General features: G+C 47.5%; 6 protein-coding genes across 9 annotated transcripts; 4 read left to right on the forward strand and 2 right to left on the reverse strand.

Annotated features, from left to right (window-relative positions):
- Positions 1–361: 361 nt before the first annotated feature.
- On the forward strand, positions 362–1,366 carry BDBG_00851 (kelch repeat-containing protein; the record flags this gene model as incomplete). Its single annotated transcript, XM_002629559.1, has 1 exon — positions 362–1,366. One exon carries the CDS (start codon positions 362–364, stop codon positions 1,364–1,366), a length of 1,005 nt encoding a protein of 334 aa, XP_002629605.1.
- A 730-nt stretch (positions 1,367–2,096) lies between these two features.
- Positions 2,097–5,713, forward strand: BDBG_00852 (mannan polymerase II complex ANP1 subunit). The gene is made up of 4 exons (XM_002629560.2): positions 2,097–3,310; positions 3,462–4,144; positions 4,223–4,542; positions 4,617–5,713. Exons 1-4 carry the CDS (start codon positions 3,228–3,230, stop codon positions 4,956–4,958), a joined length of 1,428 nt encoding a protein of 475 aa, XP_002629606.1. The 5' UTR covers positions 2,097–3,227; the 3' UTR covers positions 4,959–5,713.
- A 126-nt stretch (positions 5,714–5,839) lies between these two features.
- On the forward strand, positions 5,840–9,755 carry BDBG_00853 (sister chromatid cohesion protein Dcc1). Of its 3 annotated transcripts, XM_031720077.1 has the most exons (5): positions 5,840–5,963; positions 6,046–6,295; positions 6,396–7,195; positions 7,278–7,444; positions 7,595–9,732. In XM_031720077.1, the coding sequence occupies exons 2-5, from the start codon at positions 6,174–6,176 to the stop codon at positions 7,703–7,705; spliced, it is 1,200 nt and encodes a 399-aa protein (XP_031576074.1). In that variant the 5' UTR covers positions 5,840–5,963; positions 6,046–6,173; the 3' UTR covers positions 7,706–9,732. The 3 variants fall into 3 exon arrangements, with proteins under 3 accessions (XP_031576074.1, XP_031576073.1, XP_031576075.1); XM_031720076.1 differs by having other exon boundaries at positions 5,840–6,295; positions 7,595–9,755; XM_031720078.1 differs by having other exon boundaries at positions 5,840–6,295; positions 6,379–7,195.
- Positions 6,270–9,732, reverse strand: BDBG_00854 (uncharacterized protein). Its single transcript, XM_002629562.2, has 2 exons — positions 7,328–9,732; positions 6,270–6,934 (listed from the first exon to the last, which is right to left on the reverse strand). Exon 1 carries the CDS (start codon positions 9,117–9,119, stop codon positions 7,944–7,946), a length of 1,176 nt encoding a protein of 391 aa, XP_002629608.1. The 5' UTR covers positions 9,120–9,732; the 3' UTR covers positions 6,270–6,934; positions 7,328–7,943.
- A 229-nt stretch (positions 9,756–9,984) lies between the features above and the next one.
- BDBG_00855 lies at positions 9,985–14,939 on the forward strand. 2 transcript variants are annotated; one of them, XM_002629563.2, is made up of 4 exons: positions 9,985–10,649; positions 10,785–11,229; positions 11,423–11,685; positions 11,753–14,939. In XM_002629563.2, exons 2-4 carry the CDS (start codon positions 10,802–10,804, stop codon positions 13,708–13,710), a joined length of 2,649 nt encoding a protein of 882 aa, XP_002629609.1. In that variant the 5' UTR covers positions 9,985–10,649; positions 10,785–10,801; the 3' UTR covers positions 13,711–14,939. The 2 variants fall into 2 exon arrangements, with proteins under 2 accessions (XP_002629609.1, XP_031576076.1); XM_031720079.1 differs by having other exon boundaries at positions 10,022–10,649; positions 10,749–11,327; positions 11,753–14,685.
- A 1,419-nt stretch (positions 14,940–16,358) lies between these two features.
- Positions 16,359–18,896, reverse strand: BDBG_00856 (RevA protein). The gene has a single exon (XM_002629564.2). It carries the CDS (start codon positions 17,631–17,633, stop codon positions 16,491–16,493), a length of 1,143 nt encoding a protein of 380 aa, XP_002629610.1. The 5' UTR covers positions 17,634–18,896; the 3' UTR covers positions 16,359–16,490.
- Positions 18,897–19,780: the final 884 nt, after the last annotated feature.

Genomic DNA, 19,780 nt, shown 5'->3' on the forward strand with positions numbered 1-19,780 from the left:
TGCTTCCCATGGATTCTCGCGGAGCTGTACACAATGCGATCCTATGGTCATAACGCAGGATTGTTAACGGGTCCCATCATATTTCCTTATTTCTGGCCTTTTTGGGCTGGCTAACGTCTAGTGTAACACTCTCCACGGAAGGGGGAGTGCGCTGCCTTCCACCTATCATTGAGCTGTATTGGTGGGGGCTGAAATCTCCTATAACCGAGACAATATTGGAGCTGAAGTCGTCGAACGGGTTTACGGACTCCGTGTAACTATACGGAGCATATAGTCGCCTGTATACATACGGGCACAACTTCCGCCATTTCCTCCATCGCCAACTCGAATCCCTCATACCACGCTCGAAAAAAAGGGTACCATGCATCCCCTGGCCGTACTTTTACTCATACTCCTTCCGCTCCCCACGCATGCCACAACTTGGCGTCCCCTTACCTCCCTCCCTTTCGCAATAGGCTCACACTCCACCGTCCTCCTCTCCCCTACCCAACTAATCACCGTCGGCGGCGGCCTAGCCGGCGAGGCCACCACCGACGCTGTCCTCCTCTACGATATCCCAAGCAATACCTGGTCACCCCGCTCCCCCATCCCCATCCCCCTCAACCACCCGAACGCCGCCAGCATCAACGGCAAAATCTACCTCCTGGGCGGCGTGCTCGGCGCCCTAATCCAGGGCCGCAGTACCGTGGCAGACTGCTGGGTCTATGACCCGCACCAGGACAAGTGGACGGCCGTGGCGCCCATGCCACAGGCGGAGGCGAGGGGCAGCGCCGCTGTCGGCGTCCACCGCGATAGCGGCGTTATATACCTGGCCGGCGGCGTACGGGGAGGCGAGCAGGGGGCACTCGATATCGTCTCTGCATATGATACGGTGCAGGGGAAGTGGATAAGTCTTCCTCCGCGTGCGCGGCGGATGCCTGCGCCGCGTGATCATGCGGGCGGGGTTACGGTGGGGAGCAAGTTGTATGTCGTTGGCGGGCGGGATGCGAGGGTGCTGAAGGATACGGTGTTTGTGCTTGATATGGATGATGTGGAGCGGGGGTGGATGGAGGAGGAAAGGGCGCGGATGCCGACTGCGAGGGCCGGGCTAGCGGCGGCGGTGTTGGGGAAGCGGATCTATACGTTTGGTGGGGAGGGGAATGAGGAGGTGGCATCGGGCGTTTTTAACCAGACGGAGGTGTTTGATGTTGAGAAGCGGGTGTGGGAGAGATTAGGGCCCATGGCGGAGCCGCGACATGGGATTTCCGCGGTGGGAGTCGAGGGGAACTGTCATGGGCATGGAGGAGGGGTGATATATATACCGGGTGGTAGTGTTGAGGAGGGCGCACGTTCGACGAGCTATTTTGATGCTTTTTATCCTCGGTAGAAAAGATAGGGTTGAGGTGATTTTAGAGCTGTTTATCGGCAAAAGAGGTTGTTTTATCTTGGAGACGTTGTCCCTTCTGTTTATTTCCTTCCCCCTTGACTGGGGTTTGTTCCGAACAACCTTCTCACTTCCTGGCCGGCGCCCCTTTCTTCTGGTATAGCTCGAATGGGAACCATATTTATGCAACAGTCATTGCTTGATTGCTTCAAAGATATGGCCAATATAGATGTATTTGAATTAAGTATCGAAGCAGTATGCAGACTTCGAAGTTCTCCATCAATAATTAAAAAGATTTAGCCTTAACTAGTTACATATCGCCCAGAAGCTTCAAAATCTTTGAAATCAGCCTCTGTCAGTTTCGAGTCCAGAAATGACACCACGCTACCACACTAGTTGCATTCTGCGACTCCTTATACCGTGTCATGGTGCTCTCACAGCCTCTGAATTATCAATAATGGTTATCTCAATAATCAATCATGTAGATCTTTGCCTTCAGATCAATCTCTTTCTGCTGTCCCATATAATCAATGTCACATAAGGGCATACAAAAATTTGTCAGAGCCATACCTTTTTTCCCCCTTGCGGGTCAGGTTGAAATTTAGAGGTTGGCTGGCGAGACTAAACGGCGTTAAGCACGCTTATAGCGGCAAATCCCACTCCCAACCGGCGCCAACTCCCCCGTGCTTACGGTGCGCGGATAACTGTAAAACTCAAAAAGTACTACATGTACTGTCCATGTACAGTACAAACGAAATGAAAATCAATAATCCGCTGTATTGCCATTATTATTAAATCACGTTGCAGGTTTTCAAAGAACTAAGACGGGCGCCAGAACAGTTCATGCAACTGCCTAGAATTGTGCAGGGGCAATTCACGTAAAGTACATTTGCCCTCCTTCAAGTTCAGTTGAGCTGCGTCTTGAAAAGGGGCGAGGGAGCGGTTGAATAGTAAGGACATTCATGTTGACTCTTGAGCAGTTGTAACATAGCATTGAAGAAACAAGAGTTATGTGGCTGCGGGATTGCAGCCGCCCCCTGAGAGGCTAGCAGAACAACCACTATGTTTCAGAGCAGCCCAGGGTCCCATCAGGCCAACCAGCGACGCTCCCTTCTGCAGCAGCACCTAGCAAGAGTGGACACAAACTCCGGAGTATTTCTTCAAAAATTGCGCTATCTGGCTAGTTGGACTACTAATTTTCTGCTGGCCAACCACAGCCTCGTATGCTCTGGCTGACGTAACAATTCAGTCAGTCGGGCTCGGATCAACTTCCACTCCGAGACCCCTGCCGTGATTTCATCTTGAAATCTGCCCAGGTGCCGAAACCAAAAGAAATGACACCGTTGCTGCTCGCACACACTGTTGCTTGCAGAGGATCCGGGTTGTTTTTCTCGATCTTTTGTCGCCTATATGCTTTCTGTTTCCGTGTGACTAGACATACCCTGGGTATCTGAAAGCTGTTACCCGACGCTATACACCTGATCTTTCTACCACCCTCCAATTACCCCAGATAACTATCTCTTAAAAGCCGCAGCGCTCTTGACCTTCGCTGCAGCCAATACGACAGACACATTTACCCCCTATGGGAAGCGGTTTTGAGTAATCCAATTTTTTCTTAATTTTTTGAATTTGGTTCTCTCTGGGCCGTGGGCGCAACTCCGCAATAGAGAACCCACGCAGATCCGGTAGTGGAACAATTTTCTCAGACCCAAGGGTGTGTGTGGCCTCTGATATAATATATACACATATATATATACAACCGGCCGTTCCTAGACTTCCAGCTCCTGCCCGTTCAACCCGCGAGGCTGGGGCAGCTGCTATCTGTGGGAATTACTTTTTCATACATGCTGTTCGTTTGGGAGGGATGAAGGGGCATTCTCCCTACTCGAATGGTTACACCGCCTACCCGCGCGGGGAGGGCGGGACTTTCTCGATATCACCTCATAGGTACGTTGTTATTCTCTGTGCCTATAGAAAGACAACAAAAATGGCGAGAAGCGTTTTGTCATTTCCCTTACTGCAGGCAGGTGTTATGATTGGCGCGTTGTGTGAACGAGTTTGACTAATTCCAATACATACCTTTTCTCCTTCAAAATAGATTTCAACCACGCTCACATTCTGCGTTGCGCCGAAGACAACAGCTCATACAACGGCTATGCGTCCTTGGCGGCTTTTCGTTCTTTATTTTACTTTTAATTTTCCCCTCCTGGCGAGCTGCGATATTAGGAACTATAACGTTTGGTCTCTTCTCTTCCGTCGACGACTTTCAACCGGAGACCGTCAGATACTATGACCTCTCAGACTTTCAAGGAACTGCCCGGGGCTGGGAACGACAGGAGCGAGTCCTCCTCTGCACACCCCTTAGAGACGCGGAGCCACATCTACCCGTGTTCTTTTCCCATCTACGAAATTTTACCTATCCACATCACCTCATAGATCTCGCCTTTCTCGTTTCCGATTCGAAAGACAACACGCTTGAGACCCTTACAAAAATGCTTGAGGAATTGCAGGATGATCCAGACCCTAAACAGCATTACGGAGAGATATCCGTGATTGAGAAGGATTTTGGACAGAAGGTCAAACAAGACGTGGAAAGCAGGCATGGCTTTGCTGCACAGGCGTCCCGAAGAAAACTTATGGCCCAAGCGAGGAATTGGCTGTTGAGTGCCACTCTGCGCCCAACACACAGTTGGGTATATTGGAGAGATGCTGATGTGGAAACTGCGCCTTTCACTATTTTGGAGGATTTAATGAGGCATAACAAGGATATTATTGTACCAAGTGAGTTTGGCCCATGGGCGTACCTTTATATACGTCTATACATTCATCGTTCCCAGGCCACTGACTTTTAAACGGCAGACGTTTGGCGGCCTCTTCCCGATTGGCTTGGTGGAGAACAACCCTACGACTTGAACTCGTGGAAAGAATCAGAGACCGCGCTGGCCCTGGCGGATTCTCTAGACGAGGATGCTGTCATTGTGGAAGGCTATGCGGAGTATGCTACTTGGCGCCCGCACTTGGCATATCTCAGAGACCCCTATGGAGACCCCGATATGGAAATGGACCTCGATGGTGTGGGTGGCGTGAGCATCCTAGCCAAGGCTAGGGTATTCCGCTCCGGTGTCCATTTCCCGGCATTTAGCTTCGAGAAGCATGCGGAGACCGAGGCGTTTGGAAAGGTGAGTTTATATAATTGTTTTACAAAAAATTTTCTCTTGCTTTCCACATCTAACTTTCTTGACGTTGAAAACAGATGGCTAAGCGTATGAAATTCTCCGTCGTCGGCCTGCCCCACTACACCATCTGGCATCTCTACGAGCCGAGTCTGGACGACATCAGGCACATGGAGGAGATGGAGCGAGAGCGCAAGGCGCGCGAAGCGGAGGAGAAGGAGAAAGCCGAGCGAGCAAAGTTTGTGCAGGAACAATTTAAAGACACGAGGGACGAGTGGGCGAAGGATGGTGAGGCTATCAAAGATATTTTGAAGAAGGATGAGCTGGCAAAGAAGGGGGAGAAAAAGGACGAGAAGAAGCAGAACGTCGGAAAGAGGAGTAATTCTGGAGGCGAGGGTGTGGGTCAGCAACAGCAACAATAGCAAAACCGGAAACGAGAACAACTACCACGAGCGGAGAAGGAAGATAGCGCTGCGCCTGTGCGGGTGGGCCGGAGATGATAATGAAGTCGGAATGTGTGCGTGTTGCGTGTGTCTAGATAATCTATATACCTTCCTCATGCTAGAGACCTGAGAGTTTCTAGCATGCTGCTATTTTATTACTTTTCTTGCTCTCGATCCTACGTCGATTTTTTACCCCTTATTGGTTTCATTCTTGTGTTGCCCAATCCGTGTTATAAGTCTGATATACAATAATACTTATAATCCAGTAGCCCCCTTTTGGTTGTTCTCTACTTCTGATATCATTTGAATTCTTCCGCTCTTTTCCTTCCCTAGAGCGCAAGGCAAGGTACAAACTAAGCAATGAATCAATCGAAATCAAAGCCGTCAAGACAAACTCCCATTTGTGACTCGCTCATACGCACTCTTTCCATCCCTGCGTGGCACGCCTACAGGAAATATCCAACAAGGAGGAGATTAAAGAAGCAAAATCACAGTATAGTATTGTTCAAAAAGTACCTATTGATGTATTTTTATAACAGCTTATTATTATCATTGTTTCTATTTTTACTTCTCACTGTTATTAATGTCATTTTTTTCCCTCCCTGTTACATTTTATTTCGCAAATGTATGTCTATCACTTGTAGTCTTGTTCTCTCTCTCCTTTTTGTTATATACCTCTACTCCGTATAGTCTGTAAGATAGGAGTGCAGCCACTCAAGAGCATCTCATTTTCGACGCTGTTTTAACCATACGGGAAGAACGTAGGGTTAATTTACGGTGATTACACCGTGGATCCACCATTCCACCCGTGTCACGTGTCGCCGATCGTAACACATGTTCCACCATTATATTCGACGACACGTCGCCGAATATTAAACGTCAAGATAGCGTTGAGACGGCGCAGGACTTCCTAACACCATCATGACACTACTCAGTAACTGTGTAATTGGCAGATGCCACCATCAGAATACTACTAAGATACTAGTTAGGTTTTAGCCGCGCGCCGCTCGAAACCATAAAAAGACGCGCCCCTAATTAATCACGCAATTTAGCCCCGCGGCTATAGCTCCGAGTCCCACCCACGGCGAAAAGAAGATCAAGATACAAACCAGATACCTTAAATTTCCCTATCTTATATCAGATTTAATCGTGGAATCGATAATTATTCGAGTGAACTGAGCGGAGCGAATAACGATGGCAAAGCTCACGGGACGAGCGCTTGACTTTACACACACGAGCCCGCAACACGCTCTCAAGCTCGTGGAATTACCACCCGAATTGGCGGAGCTGATTTCCTCTGGGAAGACTGGATCTCCGTACGCATATACCACATTTCAATAGATTATTACCAATAAATAATTCCTATGAACCATTGCGCTTTCCACTAACCACGTCCAAGTCAATCAAAAACCGTAGTCTCTACTTAAAATCCGCCCCGCCATCGTCTTCATCTGCCCCGTCGTCATCCACCGATGCCTACGTAAACCTCTGTACGACTACCCAAACCTACATGGTCCGACATGTCCACTCCTCAAACTGCATATACCTCATCCAACCCGCCCCTTCTACCCAGCCGGAGCCGCAACAGGCGACAGGAGAAACGCCTCGTCACCACATCACAACCATCGCCAAATGCAATGCCACGCTCGAACTCGTGAAGCTGGATAGCAACCCATACTCCGCACTTCCGTATCTCCAGCGCTCACTGCGCGTGTATAGTGGTACGCACGCTGAGGAGGACGCGGATGTTGATATGAGCGACGCCGGCAATGGCAATGGCACTGGGGCAGTATCTACTGCTATTGCTACTGAAACCGCTGGCGATAAGAGTTCCATTGTGCAAAGGGAGCGGCGACGAGCTATTACAAAGGTATTTGGCGATGTCCCATTTTCGCCGGTGGAGTGTGAGCGGGGCTGGGTGGAGGTGTGCGGGTTTGTACACAAAGCGCGTCACTCTGGTGGTGGTGGTGATGATGGTCGATTAGCTTGTTGGAGACCATCGGCTGTCGTAAAGATTCAAACGTGGAAAAATATTTTGGATGGGGCTGTGTTGCAGGGGATTAATATGGAGAAGCAGTTTTTGGTACGGGATTTGTGGCGGGCTGTTAGGGTGGGGGATGCTGGGTTCCCAAGGCCGTTATTTGATGCGTTGGTGAGGAGGTTAATGGGGGATCCGGCGTCGCTGGGTCTTGGGGAGGTTTATGAGGAGCTCAAATGTAAGGTGGTTGTGAAATTGGGTGTATATTTCTTCTTTTTCTGCCATGGGAGGACTGCTGACATATTTTTGGGGGCTTTTAGGGGCAAGTCTCGATAAAGATACTACGGTGAGCTGGGTTGGGGAAGTTTACCTAGAGGCCAACGCGCCGGATCCAACGATGGCGATTGGTCGCGCGGAATTCTTGGAGAGTTGGAAAGATCTATTGCCGGAGTCTTGGAGGAGCGAAGCTACGTGGGATAATTTGAAGGTACGCATAAGTGTTTCCTGTCCATCTAGAACTGCGCAACTATGTACTGAAATGTACTGTACATACATAAAAATCGGATCTAGAACTTGCTGTATGTATGTGGATAAATTTGGAGTAACAGACTGACAAAGGAACTGCTGAATGACACAGAGCGACTCCCACCAATATCCCGGTCCGGCAAGCGTTTGTTATAAGCCCAGGCTAGAAACTCAGGCTCGTCGTACAGGACTCAAGGCGTGCGTGAAGCATGGAAACCAGTGATAACCAACATCAAATACGATACGGTATGGGGGATTGCCCGCATAAGCCGCAAAAGCAAATATATCGCCACCAGGCTATCTGAGTACTCCTCCCATGGTCTATCGGAATAAGGCTGGAAATAAATGACACCACCCATAAAAAGCATTAGACAATCTCTCAACATAAAAAGGGCGGAAGAGAAACTAAAGACCCATGAGAAGGAGCTTTGAGCTCAACTTCAGGAAACAGCAGCTAAGCGTCAACACCAGGCATACTTCTCGTTCCAATACCAATCAACATCTTCGCCTAGCCCAAGCTGTTTGCCATTCCACTTAAGGCTACATATGCTAGTTTGTTCTCTATGCTCGACTTGCGCAGTCTCACTCAGCATTTTTGCGGCTTTTTCGACGACTGGGGATGGATTCCAAATCTCCACACGGCTCATACCCCACTCATGCGCCTGCAACTGGGCCCGATAGAGTGTTGCAGCCAGCGCTTCGATTACCGCCTTCTCTTCAGCTGGCGAGTTTGGTTCCTCGTATAGCGTCCGCAGGATATATAAAACGTGGTCCTTGTCGGTCTTTCCAAAGTTCCGATTCCAACAGATGAAAACTTTGCGGCTTTCAACGCAAGCGCCCTTCACCTTGGGCACGCCCTTGGCAGGAACCAGAATCTTTGAGTAGAACTCTTCGCGGGCCCAATGCCAGCTCAAAGCTGCATAATCTGGCACAAAGCCAACTTTGGCCTTTTTTGAATTCAATGACGCCTCCCTTAAGACTTGTTTGTACCGCTCAAGTGCTGCATCGGAGCACATGAGGCGTCTGACGTCGTCTGCCTGCATTTCCCTCCCCATGCCCAAATCGACTCCAGGGGTAACCTGCTGTACTCTATCATTTGAGGTGGTTGGGAGACAGATGTGCGACGAAGGGAATGCCTTCCACCCACGTTCCCCATAAAAGTTTTTGCCGATATCCGAGTAGAGGACTGAAAATATGCCTTTCTTCCGCACCGAATTTTCTTGCTGCCATGTGTCCAGCTTCTTCGCGAGCTCAGTAATCATCCGCCCACCGTAACCCCGACGGCGAAACTCTGGTTTTGAAAAGACGCTTCCAACACCGTGGGCAATGATCTGCTCGACCTCACCGCCATGAGCTAACCAGGCGCGTTTGCCAAACGACTCGCAGCTGCTGAGAATGGGACGGTTATCGGGGGGAAGATGACGGTCTACGAGGATCCATTGGGTCATTGCGCCGTCCTTGGTCATGTCCTGATTCATGAGGTGATTCTCGCGCTGAATATATTGATCAGGATCCAATAGACCTCTCCATTCCCGGCTATTTGCTTTCAGACATTGGATGCGCTCTGCGGTGGTGGGGACGACGAGAGTGAGGTCCGGGGAGTCTGAGGGGGGCAGGTAGCAATCGGAGGACCCCATGACTTGGGGTTCTGTTTGAGCTATTGGTTTCTCTTATTTCTTCCTTTATTTTTGATTAAAGACGAGCCGCGCTCTGTGAGTGGGGTATATTGTTGTGTTGATATAAGTTTATATGTATAGCAAATTTCATCAGTCCTAGGATCTCGACGAGCTGGATGAAGGGGCGTTGTAGAAATACAAAGCTACCCAGGCAGGTTTTATATCTTCGACAGGGATTCAAAAGAAGCAAGGGAGCGCCGTCTCTGATTCGTGCAAATGGCCGAATAGAAGACCTGGTGATGCATGCACAAGTGCGCCGCCGTTCCTACCTAGGTAGGCAGTCGTCTCCCTGTCAAGGGACAGAATAAGGAACGCCCACAAAGCGGGTCTCCAGTCGTCGGCTATTTTCGGTCCCTCTAAAAGGACACACACTAGCTAGACATTGATGACATATTACTAATCAACAGTGATATCTGTCCAGCGCAGCTCTCTCAGGAACAGCTCTCTGTAGGGGCAAAACTGAGTTCAGGCTGGGGCTAGTGGTTAAGACTGGGCTGGTAAACGCTATGCGCTTGTATAGTATGAAAAACCACCACTATTTTGAATATTTTGAATGTAACATAGGTGTGACTTGTTAGTGGACTGTGTTTTAAAGGAGTGTAATCGGGCCGAAAGTTCTTCCGCCAAGAGTTGGGGTCTGGTTCCCCCGCTTAATCGGTGCCTGGTTCCGATGGAAAGCGACGTCATCCGGGGACGGACCCAGGGTTAAGCCTTCCCGATTCGGGTTTCGGCCAGGAATCATCAGGCCCGGGGAAGCTGCTTAGTCACCCGTCGCGCGTCACTGATGCTGAAAGTCACATGATTATGCTAAGCCTAGATTGGAAGTTTTTGACTCCATGGACGGACAACGACATCGTCGTTCGTTGCTCTTCATGGTGGGACAACAGCGCCCCAAGCACAAGTTGAAATGGGAATCAACATGGTCTGGCTGTGAAGTTGGTGTCTGTAGTTGTCCCCGCCACGCGGATAGGATTTCCAACATTCTCTATGCATCTCTGACTAACAAAGGGAAATCCAAGATTCGAGGTTCGAGGTGCCAGGCTGAGTCTCAAGGACGTGAAAAGCATGAATGAATGATTTGCATCTGGATCTTCTTACCGCGAACCTCCTCGCCTCCACCACTCCACCAGCTAGTTCTTGACACTTCGCAGGTAGAGGGACTCAGCTCCAGCATCTATATTTGCAGCTCTGGAGGCTGCTTCACTTCATTAACTAGGGCTTCTGTTCTTCTTAGACCCTACCCCTAGTCTTGTTCATCGCCTTAAGTGCAAGCTTCAATCCCCTAATCTTCAAGGAGCATAAGCTCTTCGATCTATCTCAGGAGCTGACTACTGTTTCATCCTACCCTGTCAGGCTTGGTAAATGAGGGCAGCGGGTGTCGATGATATCAGATACATTTTCTCCCATTCTGGATATCCAGCTGCCAAGTTGTGTGCACCTTTGTTTACAAGTACAGAGGCCTTTTTCCATTTGTATCATTGGAATCTCTTGGTATGTGGATTCACTTTCCTATATTTCTTTTCTCTTTATTTCTTTTATTTATTTATTATTGTATTTTTTGTCGTCCCTGCTCTGAGAGAAAATTTTTAGTTAACAACCACCAACCTTTTATTTCGGAGATCACAGCGCCTAAGCTATGAGCCATGAAACGAAAGCTCACTGAGATTATAGACCTCACGGGTGATGATGAAAATGGCGCCATCAAGGTGCCAAGGTCAAGTGGTGCTTCCCGCCTGGGTCAACCACGAGCCCGATCAACCTCTCCACAAAACAGAAATGACCAGATGTATGCTCGAGTCGCGACCATTTTCCCGAGTATCAGCTTCAAGTATGTTGGACAGCTTTACAAGCGTCTCGCGTTTGTCAACCCAGGCGTTGAGGTGGAGGAAGCTTTGGTCCACCTTATCATGGATTTGGGTCCATACCCCAAAGAAGAAGAAGAAGAAGTAGTAGCAAAACTCGAAAAGCTCCCACAAAATATTCCGCGAAAGTCTCAGCAATCAACTAGTTCCAAGAGAGCCTGGGGCAGAGACGATGGGGTCATTCGGGGCAAGTCTTACTACCGAGATAGGTAGGCCAAATTCCATTCCTGGTATAGTCTCACTGGCGGCTCTTTGTTTATATCCCTGGAAACTTCGGGATTAACCTAGAGCATCTATAAATCACAGGGTAGTTTCATTTTACAAACACTTTTCACTCTAATTTGGCTTTATTTCGTGTTACTATTATTTTTATTATTATTATAAATAGCTAACATCTGTCAGTCAATATCTGTTAGAACAAAATTTCCCTAAAATTCGTCCAGAGTACATACGCTTTGTACTACAGTCTCAGAAATCGTTGTTCGCTGCTTATGCAAGCCTAGACGAATCCGAAAACACACCCAATATGACGAATCCTCTTCCTTTACATCGACAACGCAGCAATCAGGGCCCCGTCGAACTGGTACGGCAGCCAGATATTCCGATGAATTCTGATATATTGCGTGAACTCCAGGATGCTTTAGAAGAGCGACGGAAAAGGGAAGGTATGGGACATTTCAAATCCAGACAACCAAACCCTGATCTCGTGCCCACTAGCTAACCCCATTTTAGAGTCACGTCAACGGGAAAAAGAGTTGGCTAAATTGGATGCCGAAAAAGAAGCGACATGCATTGCGCAGGGTAATGTCATGGAATGCAAATGTTGTTATACCGATGTCCCCATAATTCATATGATACCTTGTGCAGGGGAAAATATCCACTTCTTCTGCAAGGAATGTGTCAGATCCACTGCAAAATCCCAAATTGGTGTCATGAAATATGAAGTGAATTGCATGGACATAAGCGGCTGTGGTGCCGGCTTCGACAAACAGATTCTAGCCAAGGTTTTAGGTGACCCACTGATGAAGAAATTAGAACAGCTTCAGCAGCGCGACGAGATTGCAAGAGCAGAGCTTGAGGGACTACATGATTGTCCCTTTTGTGACTTCAAAGCTATATGCCCACCGATTGAAATGGGTGATTGCCAATTCTATTGCCAGAACCCAGCCTGCAGAAAAGTGAGCTGTCGTCGTTGCGGCCTAGCAGCTCACAGCCCACAAACCTGCGAGCAGGCCAATGACAAGAAAACACCCGCAAGACAGAAAATTGAGGAGGCGATGAGTGAAGCACTTATCAGGACCTGCCCTAATCCAAAGTGCAAGGTTAAAATAATCAAGGAAGATGGCTGCAACAAAATGACGTGCGTGAAGTGCCGCTCGGTAATGTGCTACGTCTGCAAGAAGGCCATCACAACGGAGGGGTACAGGCATTTTAACAAACGTCCAAATAGTTGTCCCCTCCATGACGGCAGGTCCAATAGTCGCCATTTCGAGGAGGTTTCAAGTGCGCACAAGAAAGCGATAGATGAGGTCATGAAGGCCAATCCGCAGTTGAATATCGAGGAATTAGCGGTCGAGGCCCCCAAGAACGAACATCACAAGTCGGTGGATCATCGCAGGTATCTACAACATCTACGGAATCAGCAACAGCATTACAACGATCTGCTCAGAAGGAGGCAGAATCCAGGCGCGCCAGCAAATCCAGCCCAACCTGGTGCTGCTGGCCCTGCGCATGTTCCCATGCATGCCGCAGTCAATCACAACCATCCATTAGCTGTGGCCTACCCCCAAGCAATTCCGGTCCCAAACGGAGCCAACCAGTTTCTTCATTTTAGAGGAGATATGGAACAGATGAACACAGTAGAACAGCCGCCCCATCCAACCCATCAGCCGATTGTCCGGCAAGATCCTCAGCAACCTCACATCTGGAATCACGGGTGGGATTTTCATTTTATCCCGCCAGCTGCGGCTCCAGTTCCAGTTCCATTTCCGCACGTTCCTAGCGTTCATCCACAGCAATATAATCATGGTCACCATCAACATTACCACTATCAATATGATCATCTTGGCCATCCAGTGCAAGGAACACCGATGCCGCAGCAACGAGTCTCCGCCGCCCGGAAGGATCAGAACCAGAACCAGAACCAGAACCAGAACCAGAATGGGAATCAAAATCAGAATCTGAGGCTAAATCAACCCCGAGATATCAATCAAGCTCAACAACATTCACCACCTCAGCCCCAGCTCAAAAATCCTCAAGGTCCACCTAAATTCCGAATACACTCCAATCTTCGCTTTCCTCTGTCCGCGCCCCCGCCGGCACCCCCGCCTGTGATGTCCACGCTTCCCAACTCATTCGGACCGATCCCATCCCTTAATCCACATCCACAGTGGAATCAGCAACTGAACAAGCCCCTTGTTATGCGCGGCGTTCCGGACAAGACTCAATCTCATAATCAAACAGTGTTGACCCAGCCATCTCCACTACCCACCCAACCTACACACATGCAGGCAAGACCGGCTGTTCCAGGCCAGCGTATTGCCTCCAATAATAACATCAACATCAACCACACTAATAACAACAATAACAACAATAACAACAATAATGATCCTCATCACATTAATAGACCGATCTTCCGCTACCCGGTTGACGTACCTGATCGCGGCCTGGGGGAGTTTCCGTACAATTAAACCCTCGTTCACTGGCTAGTTCTATGCGTTGGATATATGATAGGTCAGGGGATGAAAACCGACCTTTTCTTTTGATTTAATACTCATCTGCCACAGTTCACGTATTTTTCGCGTTTCCTCTCCATTTCCTCTACTTCTTTCTTGCATTCAGATCTAAACTCCAAGTTCATATGTTCAATAAGCAAGGCGTTTGTTTGCAATGTGTGTTGTCAGCATGTCTTAGGGGCATTGGGTGATTCGTTTGTTTTGTTATTTTAGAAGTGTATACTTTTTTATCTTCTCATTTTTGCGCCCTACTTTTCTTCTCTATTATTTCGTTATATTTGGGTCGGATCTTGGGTTGGATTTCGGGTTCTGAAAACGATTTTAACCCCCCCGCTTTCAACTATACCCCTTCTTCTTTCCTCCATTTCTTTTTTCTTTTCTTCTTTGTCTTTTCTTTCTGTATTTTGCCTTTCCTTCTTTTCTAATTCTTTTCTGGATTGTCAGCCACGCCATCATTTGGACTTGCTTGTTCTGCATGCTTCAATGGCGGGAATAGATATCCGTATTAGATATCCTGTATCATCCTCAATTGCTACCCTTTTATTTTATTACTTTATTCCAATATTATTTCTTCTGCCGTCCCCGCCCCTTCCTGTCCATCTCCTTCATCCCACTCCCCCGATTTCTGTTCCATAAAAATATCCCTCTCCCATCGAAATGCCCTACTCTGGCCCAACCGCACCTGGAGACGGGACGACTCTACAGCTACAACTTGTCCATTTATTTCCGGTGAATTAAGTTATACTGAAACCTGAATAAAACGTTTAACAATTGAGATCATTAATTTCTATAATGCAAGACATCTCAATTCCGAAAAGTCAGAAAGCCCATTCAAAATATTTCTCTCTTCTCCCGGCCGCGCTGCCAGCCCGGATTCTTCTTGAACTTACGGTTTCGTCCTGCCATCTTTCCTCCATTTCTTGTACTAGCTTCATCTCAAGCTTAAAAGAAAAATAATTGTAAAACGTAGGTAAAAAGGGTAAAATGTTTTGATAATGTTGCTGATAGCTCTGTTGTGCAGAGGATGTTCAGAAAAATATAACCGAGACTCCCCCCCTCCCTCCCTCCACCTTATCCAGAAATACCTCATAAGCAAGTATATGAAAGAGAAGGACGATGGCAACGCTCATAAAAGAAATGTGATCAAAAGAAACATGATTGAAATATCTGATATTCTTGTTCCCTCTCGCTCTCAACTTCTTCATTGCATATCATCGTTTCATTCAACCCCTCCGCTCCCCCCCTTTTTTTTTGGAAGAAGAAGAAAGAAAAAAGAAGAAAAAAAAAGGAAAAAGAAAAAAGGGGTTCATCATATCAATGGAAACTGCAACAACCGCCCATGTCAGCCTGAGCTATCTATCTATCTGAAAAGAAAAGAACAAGGATAAATGGAAATGATAAAAACAAAAACAAAAACCATCAGCAGTAGACAATCAATCAATGTTCCTGAAACCACAGTTGCAGTGCTTGGAGGGATAAAAGGAGGAGAAGGGGGGAAAGGAGAAGGGAAGAGAGATGAAGGAATACCTCTCATTTTCTCATACTGTTTACTCAAATTTTATTCCTTCATCTCTCTTCCCTTCTCCCCCCCATCCCCCCCTTTTACCCCTCCAAGCACTGCAACTGTGTTTTCAGGAACATTGATTGATTGTCTGTCACTGACAGTTTTTGTTTTTGTTTTTGTCATTTCCATTCATCCTTGTTCTTTTCTTTTCAGATAGATAGATAGCTCGGGCTGACACGGGTGATTGTTGCAGTTTCCATTGATATGATGAACCCCTTTTTTCCTTTTTTTTTTTTTCTTCTTCCTTGGATTTTTGGATTTTTCTTCTCCTGACGATTTCGAGGGGGGGCGTTTACGTGACACTTGACACTTGATAGGACATATGACCTGTAGGAGGGGGGAAATGGATGAAAAATGAAAATGGATTTGAATTTGAAAAGAGGAAGAGAAAGGGAGAAAACAACATTAATGAAAAAGAAAAAGAGAAGAAGACATAAGACTCAGATGTAGAAACAGAAACATAATATGGTGAAATGAAATGAACAAGGGAGAAGGAAAATTGAAGGAAAGTGACCCAACAAAGAAAAGGGTTCAGTATCAATTTGGCCACGAGGACATCTGTTCAGGTGAACAAATGTAAATGAGGGAAAAAGAAACAGGAAAAGAAAAGAAAAGCTGGCTGAGAATGGAGGAAAGAAAGCAGGTTAAGCTAAAATGAGAATAGGGAATGAAATTGATAAGGAAGGAGAGTCGTGCCAGTTGCAGTTTTCAAATAAGGTAACGGGACATAATAAGTAAGATATGTTGTGAGGCCGTCATATACGAAAGGAAAGCGAAAATGTAAACGTAATGAATGATGTGAAAAGGAGGGAAAGGGGAAGAAAGAATATATTAGCTACGGCGAGGAGGTGCAGGGGAAAATATGAGATGGATGAATGACAGTGAGAATGTAAGGAACGTGAATGCAACGAACGGTTAACTTAGACGACTCGGAATCAAAGGAAACCGCTGAGCAAAAGAAAACAGAACAAAACAATATCAAAATCCATCAACAGCAAAGTGATTTTTTGTCACTTTTTTTCAATTCTATAAAAAAATAATTGTGTCAAATTGAGAAACGGAGAAAGGTCTCCATTCCATTTCCTATCAGCCTCCAAATCAGAAAATAAAATAAAATTGACCTCCCTTTAATGTTAATGTCAATTTCAAATTCCAATTACCAATTCCAGGTTCATGGTGGATGTTCCGCCCGAATCCGATCCAGCTCTTCAAACTTCCCCTTCGCCTCCTCAACCCACACTTCCAACTTCATCTCTCCAGCATCCACCGTCCGGACGGGCACCGTTTTCGCCCGGCCGCGCGAGCCGCGCCTGCTGCCATTCATCTCACCGCCTCTATTCCGGGCCGTAGTACTGCTGTTGTCGAAGGAGTTGTCATTGTCATTGCCGTTACCAGTGCCGGTGGGATTCAGGTGGCGGGTTGTATTATTATTACTATTAGGCTTAGTGTTGTTCAGGTCAACTTTTCTATCGGGCTCAGCGGCGATCCAGAGTTGTTCCTCTTTGGTGACGCCGGCGGGGCTGTCAGCGTTGTTGCGCAGGACGATGTGGAGGGTGGGCGTGTATTCTTCATCGCGGGGGAGAGGAGTTAAGCGAGCACAGGCAGAGGCGAGTCTGGCTAGGACGGCGCGGAATTGGGCTTCGAGGTCGATGGGGGCGGGGCGGGGATGAGTTTGGGGCTTTGTAGTTGATGGTAGTTGTTGTTCTTGTTGATCAGCAGACGAGGAGTTCTCGAATGGAGTGTGGATGTCACTAGCCGGCACCTCTGGTATCTGGGTCATGTCGAAGGTATATCTCTCGAGAGGGCGGTTGGTGCTGGCGGAGAGAATGACGACGGAGACAGCAGCGACGGAGCATTTTAGTAGTTGGGCCTCGACGGCAGCACAGGCATCAGTTACCCAGGTGCAGACTTTGGGGTGCCTTGACTGTCTGACGGGGTGGTTGAAGTGGCGGACGGGGAGGAAGGTTGGCTGGGGATAGATGGCGCGCAGATATAGGATCTGGTGGATGCTGACAGCCAGGAACGAGGCCACCGAGGAGGCCAGAGCAGCATAGGTATCTGGAAGCGAAGATGTACGGTGATTGTGGGTGTGATTGTTATTGTTGTTATTGTTGCTGTTCGTCGTCGTCGTCGTAGTGGTGGTGGAGGTGGTAGTAGTGATGGTGGTGGTAGTGCTCCCGGCGCAGTTATTATTGTTAGGGGATGGTGCAGGGGCAACAGTCGCGGCGGGTTGGGCGCTGAGGGGGAGGCCGGAGGGGGTAGGGGACAGCCGCAGGTTGCAGCCACTGGCAACGCCCTTGTTGGACTGGGCCATGGCGTCAGAAAAGAAGGGGGTTGTGTTGGTAATAAATAGCTGTAGGGATATTTATTTATCTGCTGATGTATGGATGGATGTATGTATGTATGTATGTATGTATGTATGTATGTATGTCTGTAGAGATATAGGATGTGGGCATTAACTATTCACGGTGTGGGGTGGCGGTGGTACTGGTAGAGGTCACGACAGCAACACTGGCAACCACAGCGACCACGACAACACGAGCCGGAGTAGCGGTGGTTGTGCAAGAGCAGCGGGATAGTGGATTCGGCCTGTGGTTGAGTCCAAGCATTGAGCATCTCTCGCGGGCAACGGTCTGTGACTTGGATATAGGGTTCCCGAAAGCAACAGGGTGTATGTGTGTGTGTGTGTGTGTGTGTGTTAGATGGTGGTTGCTGAGGGTGTGGTGTTGAGGGGAGGGAGGGGCTCTGTCTGCCTGGCCAGTTAAATATGGCTGAAACAAAGTCTACCTATCTATGGACAGGAGGACACAGACACCAAATCAAGGGCGGTAGCTATTTAGCAGGAGGCGAGCAACAGGCAGTATTTAAGCAAGTAGCAGGAATCGGGGCTTTTTTGTACCTGGGGGTGTAGGCAACGGAGGACAGCTTGGGATCAAGCGAGAGATATAACAAAGAGCGAACAGAGAGCCAATAGCCAAAAAGAAGAAGACGATCCGCGAGAGAAGAAGAGACAGAAACTGACGATCCACCAAAAGCACGAGAGAAGTCCGCTAGTTAACTAGCTAAAACACTAATTCACTCACTCACTCACTCTCTCGCAGCCCTGGTGCAGCAGCAGCAGCAGTGGCAGTGGCAGCAAAAGAAAAACAAAAGGGAAAAGAGAAATATAAGATAGGGGAAATATCAAGAAGAAGAAGAAGAAGAAGAAGAAGAAGAAGAAGAAGAAGAAGTTGTTAAGAGTAAGAAAGTTGTAAACGAAAAGACAAGGAACTAAACACTCCAACTGAGTATCAAGTATCAAGTCAAGCACCACGGTGTATACAAGTATGGTCAGGTATAGTCAGAAGTGGCTGAGGAGGTAATATTAGTGTGTATGTACATGTACATGTGCATTGTACAGTAACTACATCATACCAGTCCATGGCCGCCATTTCTCTCATCTCTATCCTGTGTGGAAGGGAGAAGAAAGAGATACAAAAGAGACGATGGAGATAGGTCGAGGCACAGTTCTGCGAGTATGTATGGGTAGTTATAGATTTGATATCGCGATAGTTATGGATGGATATCTAGATTGAGTATACAGTATACAGAATCCTGATATTTAAATTACAACCCGACTCCTTATTTTTTTGGTTTCTACGCTGTAACTATGTAATATCAAATATATATACATATATATCCACCGCGTCATTCAATCAAACCTGATATCCGGAATTTCGCTGATGAATATAACTCTCATTCCCAACTCACCTGTTTTCTTCCCAATATTTGTTCTAATGCTTATTTCCGCCAGCCGCTAGAGCTCGAAGCCTTGGAATCAGCTGCTCAAGTGTTTTATTGTGGCTGTTGCACCTGCATCTGTGGAGTGCCTCTAGCAGGGCTGGTAAAGGCTGACTTGAGTTTATTTACTCCATGGATCATTTTCTCTCTTTGGTATAATAATGTATGTACTCTGTATGTACTAGTAGACTGACAACGCCGCTTCAATGTTCTTGGAAGACTTAGCGGAGCATTTCCATGGATCCAATAGCCAGAAACTAGGATTGTTCAATACAAGGTAGGGGTTCATCAATCAGCCATGTTGATAACTAGGCAGCCTGTTTACGTGCTTGTAGCCTATTTCCTGGTTCAAGATAAGTTCAAGATAGTTAAAGATAGTTAAAAAGAATCGCTGGAATGGTAATACCCGGGGCGTGCCATTGCGGTATTACCCCGCTATACGGTAATCTATCCCCTCCCGCGGGTGTGTCCCAGCCGCGTAACGCACGCTGTCGGGTGTATATATCATTGCCTCTCTTAATTATGATATCACTTACTGAATTCTTTATCAGATGTCCGGGGAAGAGGAGGTGGGATGACTGACTGGTGGTTGATGGAGCGCTATATGCAGTTTACCAATACGCGGATTCCGTCAGCGTTGGCAGGAACAAAGACCCAAAAAAACATCCAATCATGCAAACT

This window comes from Blastomyces gilchristii (genome assembly GCF_000003855.2).
Source record: "Blastomyces gilchristii SLH14081 genomic scaffold supercont1.1, whole genome shotgun sequence".
NCBI lineage: Eukaryota > Fungi > Ascomycota > Eurotiomycetes > Onygenales > Ajellomycetaceae > Blastomyces > Blastomyces gilchristii.

What these genes read in the sequence shown, in the direction of transcription:
- BDBG_00852 (XM_002629560.2), top strand. Translation starts at nt 3,228, where the DNA reads ATGAAGGGGCATTCTCCCTACTCGAATGGTTACACCGCCTACCCGCGC. An exon ending in TTCTCGATATCACCTCATAG is followed by an intron (nt 3,311 to 3,461) that starts GTACGTTGTTAT and finishes CCTTCAAAATAG; the next exon opens with ATTTCAACCACGCTCACATT. An exon ending in AGACCGAGGCGTTTGGAAAG is followed by an intron (nt 4,543 to 4,616) that starts GTGAGTTTATAT and finishes CGTTGAAAACAG; the next exon opens with ATGGCTAAGCGTATGAAATT.
- BDBG_00853 (XM_031720076.1), top strand. Translation starts at nt 6,174, where the DNA reads ATGGCAAAGCTCACGGGACGAGCGCTTGACTTTACACACACGAGCCCG. An exon ending in TCTGGGAAGACTGGATCTCC is followed by an intron (nt 6,296 to 6,395) that starts GTACGCATATAC and finishes CAAAAACCGTAG; the next exon opens with TCTCTACTTAAAATCCGCCC. An exon ending in CTACGTGGGATAATTTGAAG is followed by an intron (nt 7,445 to 7,594) that starts GTACGCATAAGT and finishes TGAATGACACAG; the next exon opens with AGCGACTCCCACCAATATCC.
- BDBG_00854 (XM_002629562.2), bottom strand. Translation starts at nt 9,119, where the DNA reads ATGGGGTCCTCCGATTGCTACCTGCCCCCCTCAGACTCCCCGGACCTC.
- BDBG_00855 (XM_002629563.2), top strand. Translation starts at nt 10,802, where the DNA reads ATGAAACGAAAGCTCACTGAGATTATAGACCTCACGGGTGATGATGAA. An exon ending in AAGTCTTACTACCGAGATAG is followed by an intron (nt 11,230 to 11,422) that starts GTAGGCCAAATT and finishes AACATCTGTCAG; the next exon opens with TCAATATCTGTTAGAACAAA. An exon ending in AGAGCGACGGAAAAGGGAAG is followed by an intron (nt 11,686 to 11,752) that starts GTATGGGACATT and finishes ACCCCATTTTAG; the next exon opens with AGTCACGTCAACGGGAAAAA.
- BDBG_00856 (XM_002629564.2), bottom strand. Translation starts at nt 17,633, where the DNA reads ATGGCCCAGTCCAACAAGGGCGTTGCCAGTGGCTGCAACCTGCGGCTG.